Here is a 16330-nt window from a genome sequence, read left to right as displayed (position 1 = left end):
ATTGTTCTCTATTAAGTAGACATTAAATTCAGAAATGTCATGCCATTTCTTAAAGGGATAGTTTACAAGAAAATGAACAATTCCGTCTTTATTTATATCTAGTCATGTGGCTGTAAACATTTATGTGAGACTTTCTTCAATGGAACACAAAAGAAGAAGAAATGTCTCTGTAGTTTAGTGTTCATTCTTTGTTTTGCAGAAGAAATTCATGCAGGTCTGGTCAACATGAGGCCGAGTACATGACAGATGAGTTTTTAGATAGTTTATCTTTTTAATGACGTGATGAACCTGGAAATAGATTTAATTAAGAGGATTTTTGTCCAGTAAAGCTTAACTTAAACTAAAAATACCTTAAGTAGTCTTGATCTGGAACACCAGCGGTTAATTTTATTGCTTACCACCGTAGTCGATGCACAGTTCAGAGAGGTGATTCTTGGTGGCATGAATTAACTTCTGTAAACACTTTTTCTCTCTTTTCTTTTCTTTGTTTAGACTCTATAAACGTGCCAGAGCGTTTAATCATTCATTTGTTGGAGCTTTGAAGAGCTCGTAGCGTTAGCGAGGCCATTTGTTCTGTGTGGTGGAAACAGGAGTCGTCCAGCATCAGAACACAGGCAGTATAAACCAGTGGCAAGATTCATTTACGGTTAATCATCTCCCTTCCTACGCTGAGGCTAATATAAACATCTCTCTCTGGACCGGGATGATGCATGTGCTGGTGGGCTATTTAGCCTCCCCAGATGATGTGGTGATGTGCGGCACAACTCCGAAATGATAACGGGTTGGCTTTTCCATTCGGCAAAGTGCTAAGCCATACATCCGCTTCTTATTGTGATTAGTCTGCTTTAGTGGCTCTGTTTGCTCTGAGGGATTACTGTTGTCCACAGCAGGGCGGCATTATGACTGATCCAGTGAAAGCATTAGCCGTTGACATCAGCGTCCCCATCCTTAGCATTATTACAGGCTTCGTAAGCGTCATGCCACTCCTAGCTGCACCTTCTTACTAAAATATTCCTCGTACAGTTGAGTTGTTTTACGCCAAACTCTCGTTGTGAAGATGATCTGCCGCATGTATGTTATAAAGTGAGCCTAATCTTACCAATGCCCCAAGTCAATAACTGCCAAACCAAAAGCATACATGAAACAAACAACCTGAAAAGATATTTAAAAAAGAAGTGCGTCAATATATAGAAGATACTTTGTCCTTTGACAGCAGAGAAAGTAGCGCCGTCGAGATAGCAGAGGCGCGCTACATTCTCCCGAGGCCAGTCCTTTGCCCGCTGGCAGAGAGGTGAGATTTTGACAGCATGACTGGAAGTGTTTGACAGCGAGATGAGTGGAAGAGACTGGAGATTGTTTAAGTCACGTACACGTTCGAGGGGGACGGACCGTGCGATGGGACCGATGAGATTGCAGGCAGGCAGAGAAAGAGATGAATGCGGCTGTGCGAGAGGGAGAGAGAGAAGCAGGCAGGCACAGAGGGGTCGAAGATGTTGTGGTTGAAAGCAATATCTCTTGTAAGGGTGCAATCATGATTTTAAATGGTGTCCATTAGTCCGTGGCTAACCTAGATAGTACTCTTTAGATGCTATAGGCTAGTAATGTGTCATAATCATTTAGGCAGAGTGATAAAATATGAATGCACTGCCTGTGTAAAGCATGTTGTCATTAATAAATGAAAAGTTTGTTTGTTTCTTAAAAGGCCTTGAGGTTTTAGCTGTGTAAGGAGATCGTTAAAAATTACGACTGGGTGAAATAGATTCATTTATATCTTGAAATCTGTGCTCTAAAATGGCTGTAAAGTCTACAGTCAAAATGTTTAATGTGAGAAGTTCAATTCAACAAATTGTGGTTTTGTCACTATAGACCATTTCAACGAATGTGTAATATATAACATTTTATATTTTATTTTAAGTTAATATTAATTTATGTTATAATTTTTTATAATAAATGTATTCAAGAAACGATTTGTTTAATTTTTTGGGGTATATTAATTTGATTAAAAAATCAATTTGTTGAATGATTCCTGTAGTGTGGTCGCATTTAAAGAAACAGAATGGGTCATTATTGGTTGTGCTTTGTATCACAGTCTAAATTCAAAATAACGGAGAGACAAGATAAGACAAGTAGCTTCTTCTCGGTTTCTTTTGCTTGTTATCAGAAATAATCTACAGACTCTCTATTGTTTGTGAATGTGTACCGGAAGTTAAGGACAGTCCACAAACCCGTGCATGCGCAGTGACCTTTGTTTATGTTGTCGTCACTTTGAAACCATTTTTATGAGAACGATGAAAAAGTGTATTATCGTAATTTATATGATCATGATATAATCATTGAATCGTTGGGTCAGTGCATGTAATGATGTGGTTTCTAGAACACCTTTTGGCTCAAATAAATGCTGTAAATATTATATCGCCAGCACAAGATCATAAATGTATTGTGTATTGATGCTGCCCTATTTATAAAAAGACCACAGAAACATGTCGGGTCACTCTCTACATGGGTGTCTGGTCCAGGACTGCAGGAGTGTGTTTAGGGACACCTGTATCTCTCCTGACCTGCACCCTGACTCAGTGGTTGGGTGATAATGAGCCCTTGGAGGGGGTGCTAATTGATTCAGTCTCCCAAACTTGCCGCTCATTAACACCCTCTCACAGAGCAGCCCGGCAATGCTCTCCTTTGGGAAGGAAGGGGCGGAGTAATCGAGCAGGTGGTTGTGTGGAAAAACTAAGGGCAGGATCAGGGTTCAGGGGCAGCTTGCATCCCGACTCCATGAAAATATTCCCAGGATTTTCTGGGGTTGACATGTAGTTTTTAGCTGTTGTAGGCTTTGGATGGATTTTGTGCTGTATGTAAACTAATAAATCATCAGATCCTTACTTTCTCATTTTATTCTTGCAGTATTCGAAGCGTCATGCAGAAGTACCTGGAGGAACGGGATGAACTGACCTTTGACAAGATCTTCAACCAGAAGATTGGTGAGTTTTCTCAATCCTGCATGTCTGTTTGTTGAAAATTTGTATTGTCCAGACAGTGGCTAAATCTGAACATTCTTGATGTCGTCATTTCGAAAAATCTTGCGACACGTGTGTTAAAAAACCCCACTGCTTCAGGAAATGGCTATTACGGTGCGAAAAAAAAAGAATAATTCTTTGAAAAGCGTCTAGAAATCACCGCAGGCCCTTGAAGAGGACATGTTAATCACCATGAAGTTAAATAAAGATCTTGTTCTTTTTTTCTTATCTGTTGGAGTCAAAGACGGCTCTTTGTTCTCTGTAATCACTGGCTGCTACGTCTGCTTCTCTCTTTTAGTCACCTGAACAGTTAAACGGTGTGTTATATGAATGCGCTTTTGTTGTGGTTTGATGAATGCATATGCTAGAATAACCTCAGGTACATAAGTGAAAGCATGCTTTTTCCCACTCAAGACTTGTGGAAAAAAACATTTTCCGTAATGTGTGAAGTGTAAGTTGTATGGGCACCATGGGAACACGCCAGCCAGCGCCAGATTTTGATTAACTTTAATTTTTACTTACTTCTGTGTCTGAAGTCCCAAGTGAGGTTCTGCACAAGAGTTTTTTTTCCTCTCTCTCTCCTTCTCACTTTCTCTCACACGTTTTCTCAGTGTGTTATAGAGCATGTGCTGATAGCTAAGTGTTATATGTTGTTATTTTGAGAATCTTTTAAGAAACTCTCATTCTTTTTCAGGTGTTCACACTTAAAAATATAAATTCTGTCATCGTTTACTCTTGTCATGTCGTTTCACACTTTTTCATATACGGAAAGTAAAGGGGTTCGCAGTAAATGATGACAGCGTTATTTTATCATAAAAAAAAATTCCACACTGCAGATATCTTTTAAAACCCGTATTGGATGGAAATGGGCCGCAATCTTGTTTTCTCTCACTGCTGTCGTTTAGATGCTGTTAGATTAGTTGAATGTTGTCTAAGAGTTAACATCCGTTTTGCCTTGTGGTTTGATTCGTGCATTGACCCTACGTAACCACAAGACACCACATCTCTGCCTTTCGTATTGATCCCATCGAAGGCTGGTAACCCTTTAAAACAACTTTCATTATTACACTTACAAACATATAATACGTTTCAGGGCTGACGTATAATTTTTTTTGCACAAAAAACTGGTGCTACAGAGGTTTAAATGTTGTAGCCCAAACCAAACAATTGAAGCACAAGTATAAAACGCCTGTTATATTAGAAAGAATATGTAAACACAAAAAAAATCACATAAATAGGCAAGTAAATGACGATAATAATTATATATTTGTCAACATACTTTAGTATAATATTATTTATTAGTGTAAACTGCAGTAAAATTCCTCCTTTTGCAAATACAATAATATTTATTCATATATGTACAATAATAACATTTTAAATATGGACTCAGTGTGGTTCTAAATATGGACAGCATGACAACCAGTTTCAACGCAAAAACAACTAGAATTGCGGTGCACCATTGATTTTCACCTCACACAAACTAGTCGCTCTGTCTAAATCACGTGCAAAACTGTATCGCACACATGCTACACTGAGAAATGTATTCTTCGCAGACAGATTATTTTGGAGCAGCTCTGTGTTTGTCATTTTTAAAGATCCACTCTAAAAACTAATTTCAGTGTCATGATGATATCACTGATATGCTACCAATCAAAACTTTGGACACATTTGATGGTTTGTTAAAGATGGGTTGACACAAGCAGTTTCTGCAAATCTCATATTAATCTTGAGTACCTATACAGTGTTGAACACTTCATATCTTTGAAGAGTATTTAGTTGTACTAAAGAGAGATACAACTGTACTATTATTTCCGGAAAAAGACACGATGCTTGAGGCGTTAGGGGGGACAGAACTACAGCATGAGCACACAACACATCATCGCTCTATCCCTTCCTGTTGTTTACATTATGCACGTACACGCCGATTGCCAACAAAACACAGACGTATGACTTGGTTTGACTTACCGCGTGCGCTTCATGTCCGACATCTTTTAGCACTGGGACCGCACCATCTATCAGTTTCAAACTATCTTCAAATTTAGCGTTACATCCACTGTTTATTTAACATCTATCAACCAAATGCGAACAAACGAACACAGCTAAATTTACGTCAGCCGAGTGAAGCGGCATTGATGGGCGTGCTTATTCTTTTGTTTGGGGGATAACGTGTGGGCGTGCTTTTCCGAGAGGTAAAAATAAAAGGAATCGGAGACTTATAGAAAACTTTCCGAAGCAAGTTGGAGTGCTGGGGGAATTTATCAAGCACATAAATACTACGTAATAGAGTATGTGAAGCTGACGTCACGCCCTATGTGCATGTTGCAGTGGCGCTGCCATCTTTGGAAGATAATACTCCACTTTTATTATTGTTTTGTTATGCTCCCTTAATTGTTTTGAATGATATAAGGAGAAATCGAAAGAACCAGGGGCTTTTCCTGAACAACTCTGCGTAATGCTATTGCAGTTTTTTAACACAGCATGACCTACCTTCCATAGTTATATTTCCATATCAAAAAGGGAAAAAAACACTGCATTGAACGCCCTAGCAGCCATCCTCCCAAGATGGCGCAACATTCAACAAGTTTAACAAGTTGACCATGTTAAGCATGAGGAGCCAGCACTTTTAACAGTGTAAAGATGTCAGAATGCATGTTAGCCAAGCTTTCAAAATTGTTTGAACTCAAGACTTATGCACCTCTTTAAGTTATTGCTTAACAGAGCTGTTGTGGATACTTTTCAATACATTTAAGAATATATAGATTTAGAAATGTTATTTTGTCACTACATTGTTCCCATATTTGAGTTTGCGCTACCTATGTCGTATTTCAACAGTAAAATTGTGCTTTTCCAAACATTTAATCCGTTGTGTCTATTTTTATAGTTATAGAAAATATGTTTTTATGAAAGTGTTACTCAATTTTAAGATCATTGAGCCTGTTCATGACTTGAACACGGGAAACAAAGTCGCAATGAGACAAGGCAAGAGCAAAGGACAATCATTTGGTTAAAGAAGGATTTCGCCAATGCAAATATTTAAATTAGGTTGCAAATGTCTCAGGTCTCCTCTCTAAAGAAAGACGTGACGCAGGAAACCTAAGTCCTCTCTTGTGCCGCTAGTTTACTGTACTGGATTTGAATGACAAATGTCTGGTTTTGCATCAGACCAGCGGAAGATGATAATGACTCCGGGGGGTGCTTGTGTGTTCAGTTGCTTCCTTCTCTCTCTTTCTCACTCTCTCTCTCTCACTCACTCACACACACTCTCTATCTCGCTCGCTCACTCTCTCTCTCTCTAACGCACTCACTTTCTCTCACTCTCTCTCTCTCTCTAATGCACTCTCTCTCTTTCTCACTCTCTCTCACTCTCACTCACTCACGCACTCACACACTCTCTATCTCGCTCGCTCGCTCGCTCGCTCTCTCTCTCTCTCTCTCTCTCTCTTTCTCTCTCTAACGCACTCACTTTCTCTCTCTCACACTCACTCTCTCTCTAATGCACTCTCTCTCTCTCTCACTCACTCACTCACTCACTCTCTCAATCACTCACTCACTCAGTCAACTATTGATGTAACATAAAATGATCTTTTATGTGGTGTTTGTGTGTACAAAGCTGTTTAGGTGTGTTTGTTGTTGATGTTTTTGAATCCTCTGATGTCGAGCATGATGATATTGTTTAATAGCGATGATATGTTCGGTCTTATTTTACTAGACCATCTAGAGTTTCTCCAAATAACCCAACGTTTTCATCGAGCCGCGTCCCGCTGTTAAGACCCTACACTCGCTGTGATCTACTGTGATAGTCAAACCAGACCTAATAGGGAGCAACAAGTAGCTTTTACCATTAAAATTGCATGAGAAATTAATAGCAATGAATCTTAGCAGGAGGAGATCTAGCGAGCGACATAAAGATGAAAAGCCGGGCTCAGGGATGTCTGCGAGACGAGAATAACTGACTTTTATAAGATGACTTTTGTAAGAATAAGATGACTTTTGTATGGTACAAAACAAGTGTCAGGTCTCTGTGTTTAACATTGGCAACAGAAATGAATTTATCTGGACTCATCTGGATGATGTTACGATATGTAAAGCCTATTTAAATTATTACATAATTATGGAAATATTGAGCTTGCTGGTTTAGGCGGTTTTATTTCTGTTATAAATAAGTGTTGGACTTGTGTCTGGGCTCTTCGGTCACATTCCTAGAGGTCCAAGTCCTACAAAGTGTAAACCTGAATCACACAGGTAAGAGATAAACTCTGCAGGATCTACTTAAAACTAAAGCACAACTTGTTGACTGAATATAGGCTGTTGTAAAAGTACATCGTTGTCAAGGTGTTTCGCTATTCTGTGTGCTGGCAAAAGCGTTTCTAGGATGTCTGTAATCCTGCCCTTTTAACTAGTGGAAAATGTACAAATGTTACATTCAACATTTTCCTGAGTGTTCCCTTTCCAATGCATTTTTGCACTGTGAAACGGATAGAAATCCATCTATAACACACATCAATTCTGCCACAGTAATGGTGGGAAAAACGTCCCGTCTGTGATTGTGCGTTCCGTTTCACCTTTCACTGGTGCCATTGTTCTCTCTCTGCATTAAAACATCTCTGTTTCATCTCCATCTCTCCCAGACCACACGTGAGAGATTGTGTAGTTGCATATCGGCAGATCGATGGCCATTGATGCTTTGACTTGTTTAAGCGGTTCGTCCTGTCTAGGAAGACACGACTGCGTCATAAATCATGTGAAGCAATGGTAACACATGGGATGGAGATAAAAGTTGTGTTTATCAGAACATGTACACTGACTCACGCAGACGTCTGTACTAGGGATGCTCCGATCCACCTTTTTTGCTTCCGATACCGATTTCGATACCTGATATTCAGTATTGGCCGATACTGAGTACCGATCCGATACTAAGGTTACATTTTTAAAGTGCACAATTACTTAATAAACTGTGTGCATTGCTGTCCAAGACATCAGGCTCGACTTAACATTCATTTCCTGACCCGTAAAACAAAATAACAAAAAAAGGATTCACAAATTTAGTGAATTATTTATTAAACCAGCAAAATAAAACAAAATGTTCACTATCTTAAACTTGAAATTCAAAATTAAAGTGCAAATTAAGCAGCTGAATAAAACAAAAACTTCACTAGCTTGATAAACAGGTATAAATTAATGGAAACAAAATCTCTGAATAACTGTTATGTGCAAATATAATTTAAAATTCAATGCACAATAAACAATAAAGCAGCTGAAATTGAGGAAAAAAGCAATAGCTTCACTGCTTTAGATATTCAAACAGGAATCAGCTCTTTTTAATGCTTTAGTCATTACAGCAAAGTCCACTAAACTAAGCTAAAGTTTAGTGGAAATCAAACACAGAAACCAACACAGAAACAGATAAATAAAACACTAGCTCCCCTAGCTTGGTAAAACTGCACATGTAAAAATAAACGGAAAAAGATATAATAGTTTAGTCGGTACAAATAGAAATTCAAAATCAAATTATCCCCAAAACTCAGCGCATTGACATCTTTATTTTTTTCGTATACGTGTTTGCAGACTTGTACAGTTCAGGTCTCAGTTAAATATTTACGCTTCACCATGTCGTACCGCGGCTCCAGGTGGTTTATAAGGAGTCTGAAGCCATTGTTGGCAACGACGGACAGCGGTTGCAAATCCATAACAATGAAATTAAGTATGCTTTGAGTGATTTTCGCTGCTTTCACACTACCAGATGGAAATTTCTGAAATCTTTCCGCTGTCTCCTCCAAAGTTAGCTGCTTCGTACCGTCTCGTTTTAGTTTCTTCAGCTTATTGAACTCGGCGTGCTTAAATTGGGAGTATTATAATGAACAGCTTTATCACCACCCCTCGGAACATTTACTTCGCATGTATTGCAAACAGCGGTGTAACTTGTTGGCGTAGCTGTTCTAAAGTAAATCTAAATGGCAGATATTTTTTGTCGCTCCATGCTGTTCGCTGCTCAATGTAAGCTATGTTCGCTTGTTCACGCGCACTACGTACAGAGCACGTTGCTAGCGTATGATGTCACACGCTTCGCAAAGCACAGCCACGAGAGTGTTTAACGCCGGTGTCTCCAGGAACTTTTACATCGCCTAGCAGAAATTTTATGTAAGCTAGATCGGGTATCGGTGCAATTTGTCACCGATTCCCGATCTAGAATTTTATTCAGTATCGACGCCGATTTCCGATACAAATATCGGATCGGAGCATCCCTAGTCTGTACTGAAATGTGTCTGTTCCACTCGGGTTTTGGGCTGATAATGTGATCGTTCAATCTTCTCTGTCCGTGACAATTGAAGATTTATGGTCTGTGATCTTGGTAGTTTGATAAGAAGATGCTGCACTGCAGTGTAGTTTGTCTCTGTCTCTCACACATTTTTAAGGCTTTTTACTTCGCTGCTTGCTTGCTTGTTAGCGTGCTCCACTTTATAGCTGAATGTTTTAAATGAGATCTTGAACTACATATGTCTGCGTCTGATGAATAATGGTAGCGTTGAAGGAATAGATTTAGTTGTCGTTTATTCCCCTTTGTGTGTTATCAACCCTGTTTGTCTGACTTGCTTTTATTGCACACAGATGGTGACATCGAAGAGCGTTTTGATGTCTTTTAAATGCAAAGAGATTGTACGGTGACTTGAAGCTGTGAAGCTGCAAAAACACCATCAAGTGCATTTCATTTTGGCCGTGATACAGCCTTGGGTGACACGTCTGCTTGTTTGTATTTAGATTTGAAATGTCAGTCAAAGGGGGGCATGGTGGCTTAGTGGTTAGCACGTTCGCCTCACACCTCCAGGGTTGGGGGTTCGATTCCCGCTTCCGACTTGTGTGTGTGGAGTTTGCATGTTCTCCCCGTGCCTCGGGGGTTTCCTCCGGGTACTCTGGTTTCCTCCCCTGGTCCAAAGACATGCATGGTAGGTTGATTGGCATCTCTGGAAAAATTGTCCATAGGGTGTAAATGCGTGTGTGAATGTTTGAGTGTGTGTGCCCTGCGATGGGTTGGCACTCCATCCAGGGTGTATCCTGCCTTGATGCCCAATGACTCCTGAGATAGGCACAGGCTCCCCGTGACCCGAGGTAGTTCGGATACGCGGTAGAAAATGGATGGATGGATGTCAGTCAAATGGGTTTGGAGTGATGAGCGGGTAAGTAAAGGAATAACAAATTAACATTTTCAGCTGAAGTCGTTTGATGAATATTTATTAGTTGTGTTACACAGATGTATTATCAGCACAAATGTGTTGAATCAGCAGACAAACTAAAGCATCTCTTAGGTCAGCTGAGGCGAAAATGCCACCAATAGCCTTGATATCTACGATGCGAGTCAATTGTTTGGAATACACAACCGGATGACCAGTGTCTTCATTTCCTGTGAAATAACTCCGCCCCCTCGTTATCCTCCGTTTTGGTTTCAACATGGACAAGCCAGAGCTGTCAAAGGGCACAACACACCCTGTCCCTGAGCGCACATGTTATCAAACCTTCCGTCTATCTCTTGCATCTCTTTCAGACGGCTGCATGTTGTTTTTTTTGTGGCAACTCGTTGCTTTGATGTTGTTTGCAGCTTCTGTGGTTCTCCCTAATTCACATCTCTCATTCTCACTCACTCTCTCTCTCCATCTGTCAGACTTCTGGAATGGATGTGTTTGAGAGTTTTGTGTTGCCTAGTAACTGCGGTTGCTATGGAAATGCTGAAGATATCCCATGTTTGCTTGGCAACCGGGAAAACGAAATTAAAGGATGAATTAAAGGAGGAAATAGACGATTTCAACGATGATGATTCAAAACAAAAGGATAAATGGTTAGATATTAAGCATAGATACGTTAATGATAATTGCGCTCGTCCTCTTCCTGTCGTCTAATTGGCAGCTCTGATTGGCCTAATGGATCAATGCCCATTAACGCTTTAGGTTTCAATTTCTGTGTTTAGATTGGTCAATCAAATGCGGCTATGGCCCCGTTTCCAATAGTAGTGTGATACATGCCTGAGAGGACAATAAATTGATGCGAGTCACATTGTGTGTGTGCATGACGTGCAAGCATGCGTGTATATGTGCCAGGCAGCATTGCATTAATTGACAATTCTTTGATCCACAAGCCTGTGTTAATTGCTCCGGGATTTGGAGAATTAATTGGCCAGTCAATGTCATTATTCCAGCCCAGTTCTCTCTCTCTCTCTCTCTCTCTCTCTCTCTCTCTCTCTCTCTCTCTCTCTCTCTCACACTCTCTCTTACACACTCTCTCTCTCTCTCTCTCTCTCTCTCTCTCTCTCTCTCTCTTGGGCCTGTGCTTATATATAGACCAGAGCCGTTATGTTAACCTCTGGGGATGAACACTTTCTCGAGATGCTAAAGGGCTGCTCGTCTGTTCCTGTTGATGCCTGGACTGTTGGCTGGAGCTCTGTGCCTAGATCTGATTTGCTGACTTTGTAGTAGGGGTGTCCCTGACTAAGGATTTTCAACGGAATAAACCTTTATAGTAAAAAATAAAAAAACGAAATAGGCCATAAACAAGGCACAATGTTTTAAGAAGTAAAAAAAAGCCCACAAATGGTAAAATGAATGAACATTTTCATTAAACATCATGTAACAATGCTGTGCCATACAATACAAGACCAGATCTCCCTCAAAACTCAACAACTCGATAATAATGAATTATTTTCTACAACGAGAATACATCACATCACGTTCATTAACACTGAACTACCAATAAAGTGTCTTTATTTACCGCATGTAATGGATGAATGCAATAAAGCATCTTACCATTTAAATAGTTTGGTTACTGAAATTCTTCCAAATATCTTCCTTGGTGTTCATTAGAACAAATCAATTTATACAGATTTGGAGGGATATGATGTAAAATATGACAGTTTTTTTCCGGTAGAATTGTCCCTTTAATCTGTACGCAGTATTCTAAATCAATTACTTATAAAATTAAATTTGGGTTAAATTGCAGCCTCAGAGGAGATCTGTCTATACAGTAGACAGCAAGACAGTTTACTAAGTTTTGGAACATAACCAAACGCCATACTCGAGAACCAGCGTTCACTCGCCTGCTCCAGTTTTTGCCATACAGATGAGTGCAAATGTCTGTGTCTCCTTTCAGATGAGTGACAGCGGTGTTCTATTATATAAACACATTACTTGCTTGACTTAAACGTGATAACATCTTCAGTAGCGGCTAGATGAGATTCAAACATGTCCCGTTTCACCCCGAGCATCTTTCTGCTTTATCAGTCCCAAGGTTCATCTCAAGAGTGTCTTGGCTTGATTCATAGCCTGAATAATCCATTTGTTCCCGTTCCTCGTAACCATCTAGATGAGGTCTGTTATATGGCGTGACTGCAGTCTTTTTCACAGAACCTTTGTCTCTTGGCCAGTCACCATGTCGTGTAGTTCTCTAATGGTTTAGGCCTGTTTTCTCTTTTGAAGCTCTGTTGCTGTCTCTCGTCCCCCGGCCGCTTTTGGCCTGATGCCCGTCTGGGTTTTTACATGCTGCGGGTTGTCGTGCAGTTATTTTCCCAGGGCTGTTTCTGTGTTTTTGGCCATAATCGCTGTGTTTATTCTGGTCGTGTGACACTGCTCTTTGGTTATTTTCTTACCACCGCTTTTAAAGAGTTAAATTGATCCTGTATGGTAGGTCCCTGCGATACTTTGCGTCCTGTTGACTTTTGTTCCCAAAGTTTGAATAGCTATTTCACCGAAGCCGTCCCGCTCATGTCAGTGCGCACCTGTAGATGTTTGCATGTTTTACGCTGCTTTTCAAACGAAGCTTGTGATCTTACTTTTACACATGGCTCCTGTCGGACAGTTTTGAGATGACGGCCTGACAAACTAGAAATGGGTTCCAGAAGAACGATCTTCAACCTTGGAAGCTTTAGGACATTTGTGAACCTGGACAACAAAGGGGCCTTAAGGGGGATTTGTTTTTTACAAAATTGAGACTTAAACATAACATGAAAGCTGAATAAATAAACTTTTCATTGATAAATGGATGGTTAGGAAAGGACGATATTCAGCCAAGATACTACTATTTGAAAATCTGAAATCGGTGGGTGTAAAATATTGAAAAAAAATTGCCTTTTAAAGTTGTCCAAATCAAGTCCTTAGCATAGCACATGATATATTTACGATAGGACATTTACAAAATATCTTCATTGAACATGATCTTTACTTAATACCCCAATGATTTTTACCATAAAAAAATCAATCATTTTGACCCATACAATGTATTTTTGCCTTTTACCTAAAATGTTCCCGTGCTACTTAAGACTGTTTTTTTTTTTCTCCAGGGTCACATTTATATTTCACATTTAGATATATGTATCTGAACCTTGTTTGAAAAAAAAGCTTTGCTTGATCTTTTATCATTTAAAAAGATAGCAGCTGGTTTGTAACGTGTGCGGATATGTTGTGTCACGTCATCTTTTTATAAACCTTTTACAGTAGCAAATAGCAAAATAATACGTTTTTATAGACTTTTCATCCATCCCTGATGAGTGTCAACATCAGTGATGAAAATAAAAACAACAGCTAAATGTCATTTTAAGGCAACATGGCCATCATGTCTTCTAATGTTTCTTTTAAGAGACAGTCACGATAAGTTGTGTATCGGAACACTCACTGCATGTTTTACTATTTTGTTTTCATTTGTTCCGTTTTTTTTTTTTACACACGGTGTGCTGCTCGACCTCTTATCTATTCATCATTATAATATAATATAAGTCAGTCCACTACTCCAGTTTGGCTTCGGCACAGCTCAACGTGTGCACCGCCTGTTAGACTGATTCATCACACAGTCATGATGCTGAAGACCTGAACAGAAGCTCTGGCTGCCATCATGCTTCGTTCTTTTTATCGGGACGCCCACTTTCCATTCGGCCAGCTCAGGGTGTGAAAACTCACCATTCAAGAGCAAACAGCATTTCATTCCCCATCCCAAGCTGTGCTGTTCATGATAATAAATATGCAAAGGAAAGTTTGTGTGTGACAGTGGTGAAGTTTCTTTGTGTGGGCAGTGTGGTTTCTGCTGTGTTGCACGCTCTTTCTGATTGAACACTTCCGGGTGGCTGGTTTAGACTGTTTCATGGAACGCACGCAGCTGGAATGCAGTTAACTTTGTGTTTGGCTAGTGTCCCATAATAGAACAATTTATATTTTATTTCATTTATGTTTATATTATGTTATTGTATAATAATTGCATTCAATAAACTACTCTTTAATTTTGTTGTATGTTCTTTTTATTAAATAAACAATTTGTTGAATGGTTCCTGTAGTTTCGTCGTTTTTAAAGGGGTCATATGGATGAACATATCTGAAATGCGCAGATTTTGAACAAAGCTCATGGATCTAAAAAGCGAGGTTTGCTCTGATTGGCCAGTTCACCAGTGTGTAGTGATTAGTGGAATAATGTAGGCATGTGAGAGAAATGTAACACCTCTGACCATATTTGGAACATCAGGTTTCTCTTCAATTGTACTGTCAGGTACACCACCTTACTTGAGTATATATATGGACGGTCTTTATTCAAATCAGACCACCAACTGATGTAGATTTGTATGGATGTGGTTACACCAGACGTTTCAGACAGGTCTGGGTGAGCATTCGCTTTTAAATAGAATGCATCTATTGTTCCCACACTTTCATTTTTGCAATTTTACGTGTCTAATACATGCATGGGAACTTATCACATACCAAAGACAAAGATAAACACGTATTTGTGCCGTATGACATTATCATCACAACGACTATGTTCACTTTATTGAGCATAAATTGTTATCATGATTAAAATACGATTCATCATGCTCCTGCAGACCTGATTGACACAAGTGGTTGAGTTTGGTATCACAGTATAAATTCAAAATAACGGAGAGACAAGTTTAGCCAAGTAACGCTTCTTCTTGGGTTCTTTGAATTGTTATCAGAAATAATCTACTGACACTCGATTGTTATGTTTGTTTATGTTGTCATTTTGAACCATCTAAAGATGACAGGTTTGGTTTTGTCAAACAGTGATGGTGAGATGTGATATGGTGGCCTGTAGGTTTATATCCAGGCCTACATGGAACCATATTTCAGGCGTAACTTACAGTTATATTCTTGTGTGGAATAGCTGTTTGATTTGGTGCAAATGACAAAAAAAAGATGTGAAGGATGTTGTCCTTTTTTTATTTACAACCAGCACAAAGAATCGCAGCAGTTCCTAACATGACTAATTCATATGGAGTCATACGATTATTAAAACAAATCAATAATGAAGCCTTGTCCCTAAACATAACTGTGCACACATTCATATAAATGAGTCTGCTCATAAAACAATGAGAATGTGTTGTAAATCCTATCAGTTGATCGACACATTCACTTGTAATTATTCAGAGAGGCTCTCATTGGATTTCTACTGGATTATGGTGCTGATGGGTTTGTGATTCAGTGACAGATATGATGTGTTTGGAGAGTCGGAGCTCTAAGCCCACCTGTACTCGCCTCCAGTGAGAATCCTGCAATCACAGAGAGAGATCGCTTTGTGAATTCAAAGTGCGATTAAGGGTAATCCATTAACTCAGTGACGTAAACTGTAAAGAGTAGGAATATCGACAGCTCGATTTTATTTTTATCCGTCACTCATGTTCACCGAAATACCAGTGGGTTTAGAAAAAAACTTGCCATCTCCGATCAAAGCATGATGAAACCTTTGACGTTCAGTGTTGTGCTAGTTTTTTTATTAAGATGATAAACCCGGTGATTTGACGCTCGTTTTTTGTACATTTTCATTGCATTAATCAGATTTTATCCAATTTAAGGCGCTTTATGATGATTATGAAGATATGTTTGTATTGGCAATTTTATGTGGCTCACCCGAACTGACCTTTATTTATGCACTCGTGTGACCCCTCATGCAGCACGTTTATTTAAATAAAGCAATGGGATCAATATGATGTCAATGAGATCCAGTGCCGTGTCATCTCCAGCAGGGTCTCTGCTTGTCTCTGGTGTAGTTTAGTTGTGGATTTGTGACTGTAAACAGCAGACCGCAGGAAGGGGAGGATGAGTGCCTGACAGATAACAGAAGGGAGGAAGAAGACGGAGGGGAAGATACTGACAAGAGAAGAAAACTGGATCTGGTTATTGGTGTTTCTGTGGCAAGCGTTGTTATACTTTGAGTTTGAAATAAGCAGGTGGTAAAGAAATGGCACAAAATTATGCCATTTTGTGCTTTTAAATCCCGCAAAAAATAATCCCACTGTGATCCAATTAGCGCTTGCATTAGCCTCCTATTTTAACAGCGGTAAT

General features: G+C 39.5%; 1 protein-coding gene across 1 annotated transcript in view; it reads left to right on the top strand.

The window, feature by feature from the left end:
• The window catches only part of grk3 (G protein-coupled receptor kinase 3), a 40072-nt gene that overhangs the window by 3768 nt on the left and 19974 nt on the right, over window positions 1-16330 (top strand). The window contains exon 2 of the mRNA XM_056737505.1: window positions 2902-2978. Within this exon, the coding sequence (XP_056593483.1) occupies window positions 2902-2978 (77 nt within the window). The remainder of the gene's footprint in view (window positions 1-2901; window positions 2979-16330) is intronic.

This window comes from Triplophysa dalaica, chromosome 22, assembly GCF_015846415.1.
Source record: "Triplophysa dalaica isolate WHDGS20190420 chromosome 22, ASM1584641v1, whole genome shotgun sequence".
NCBI classification, from domain to species: Eukaryota; Metazoa; Chordata; class Actinopteri; order Cypriniformes; family Nemacheilidae; genus Triplophysa; species Triplophysa dalaica.
This window is presented reverse-complemented; position numbering and strand designations above follow the sequence as displayed.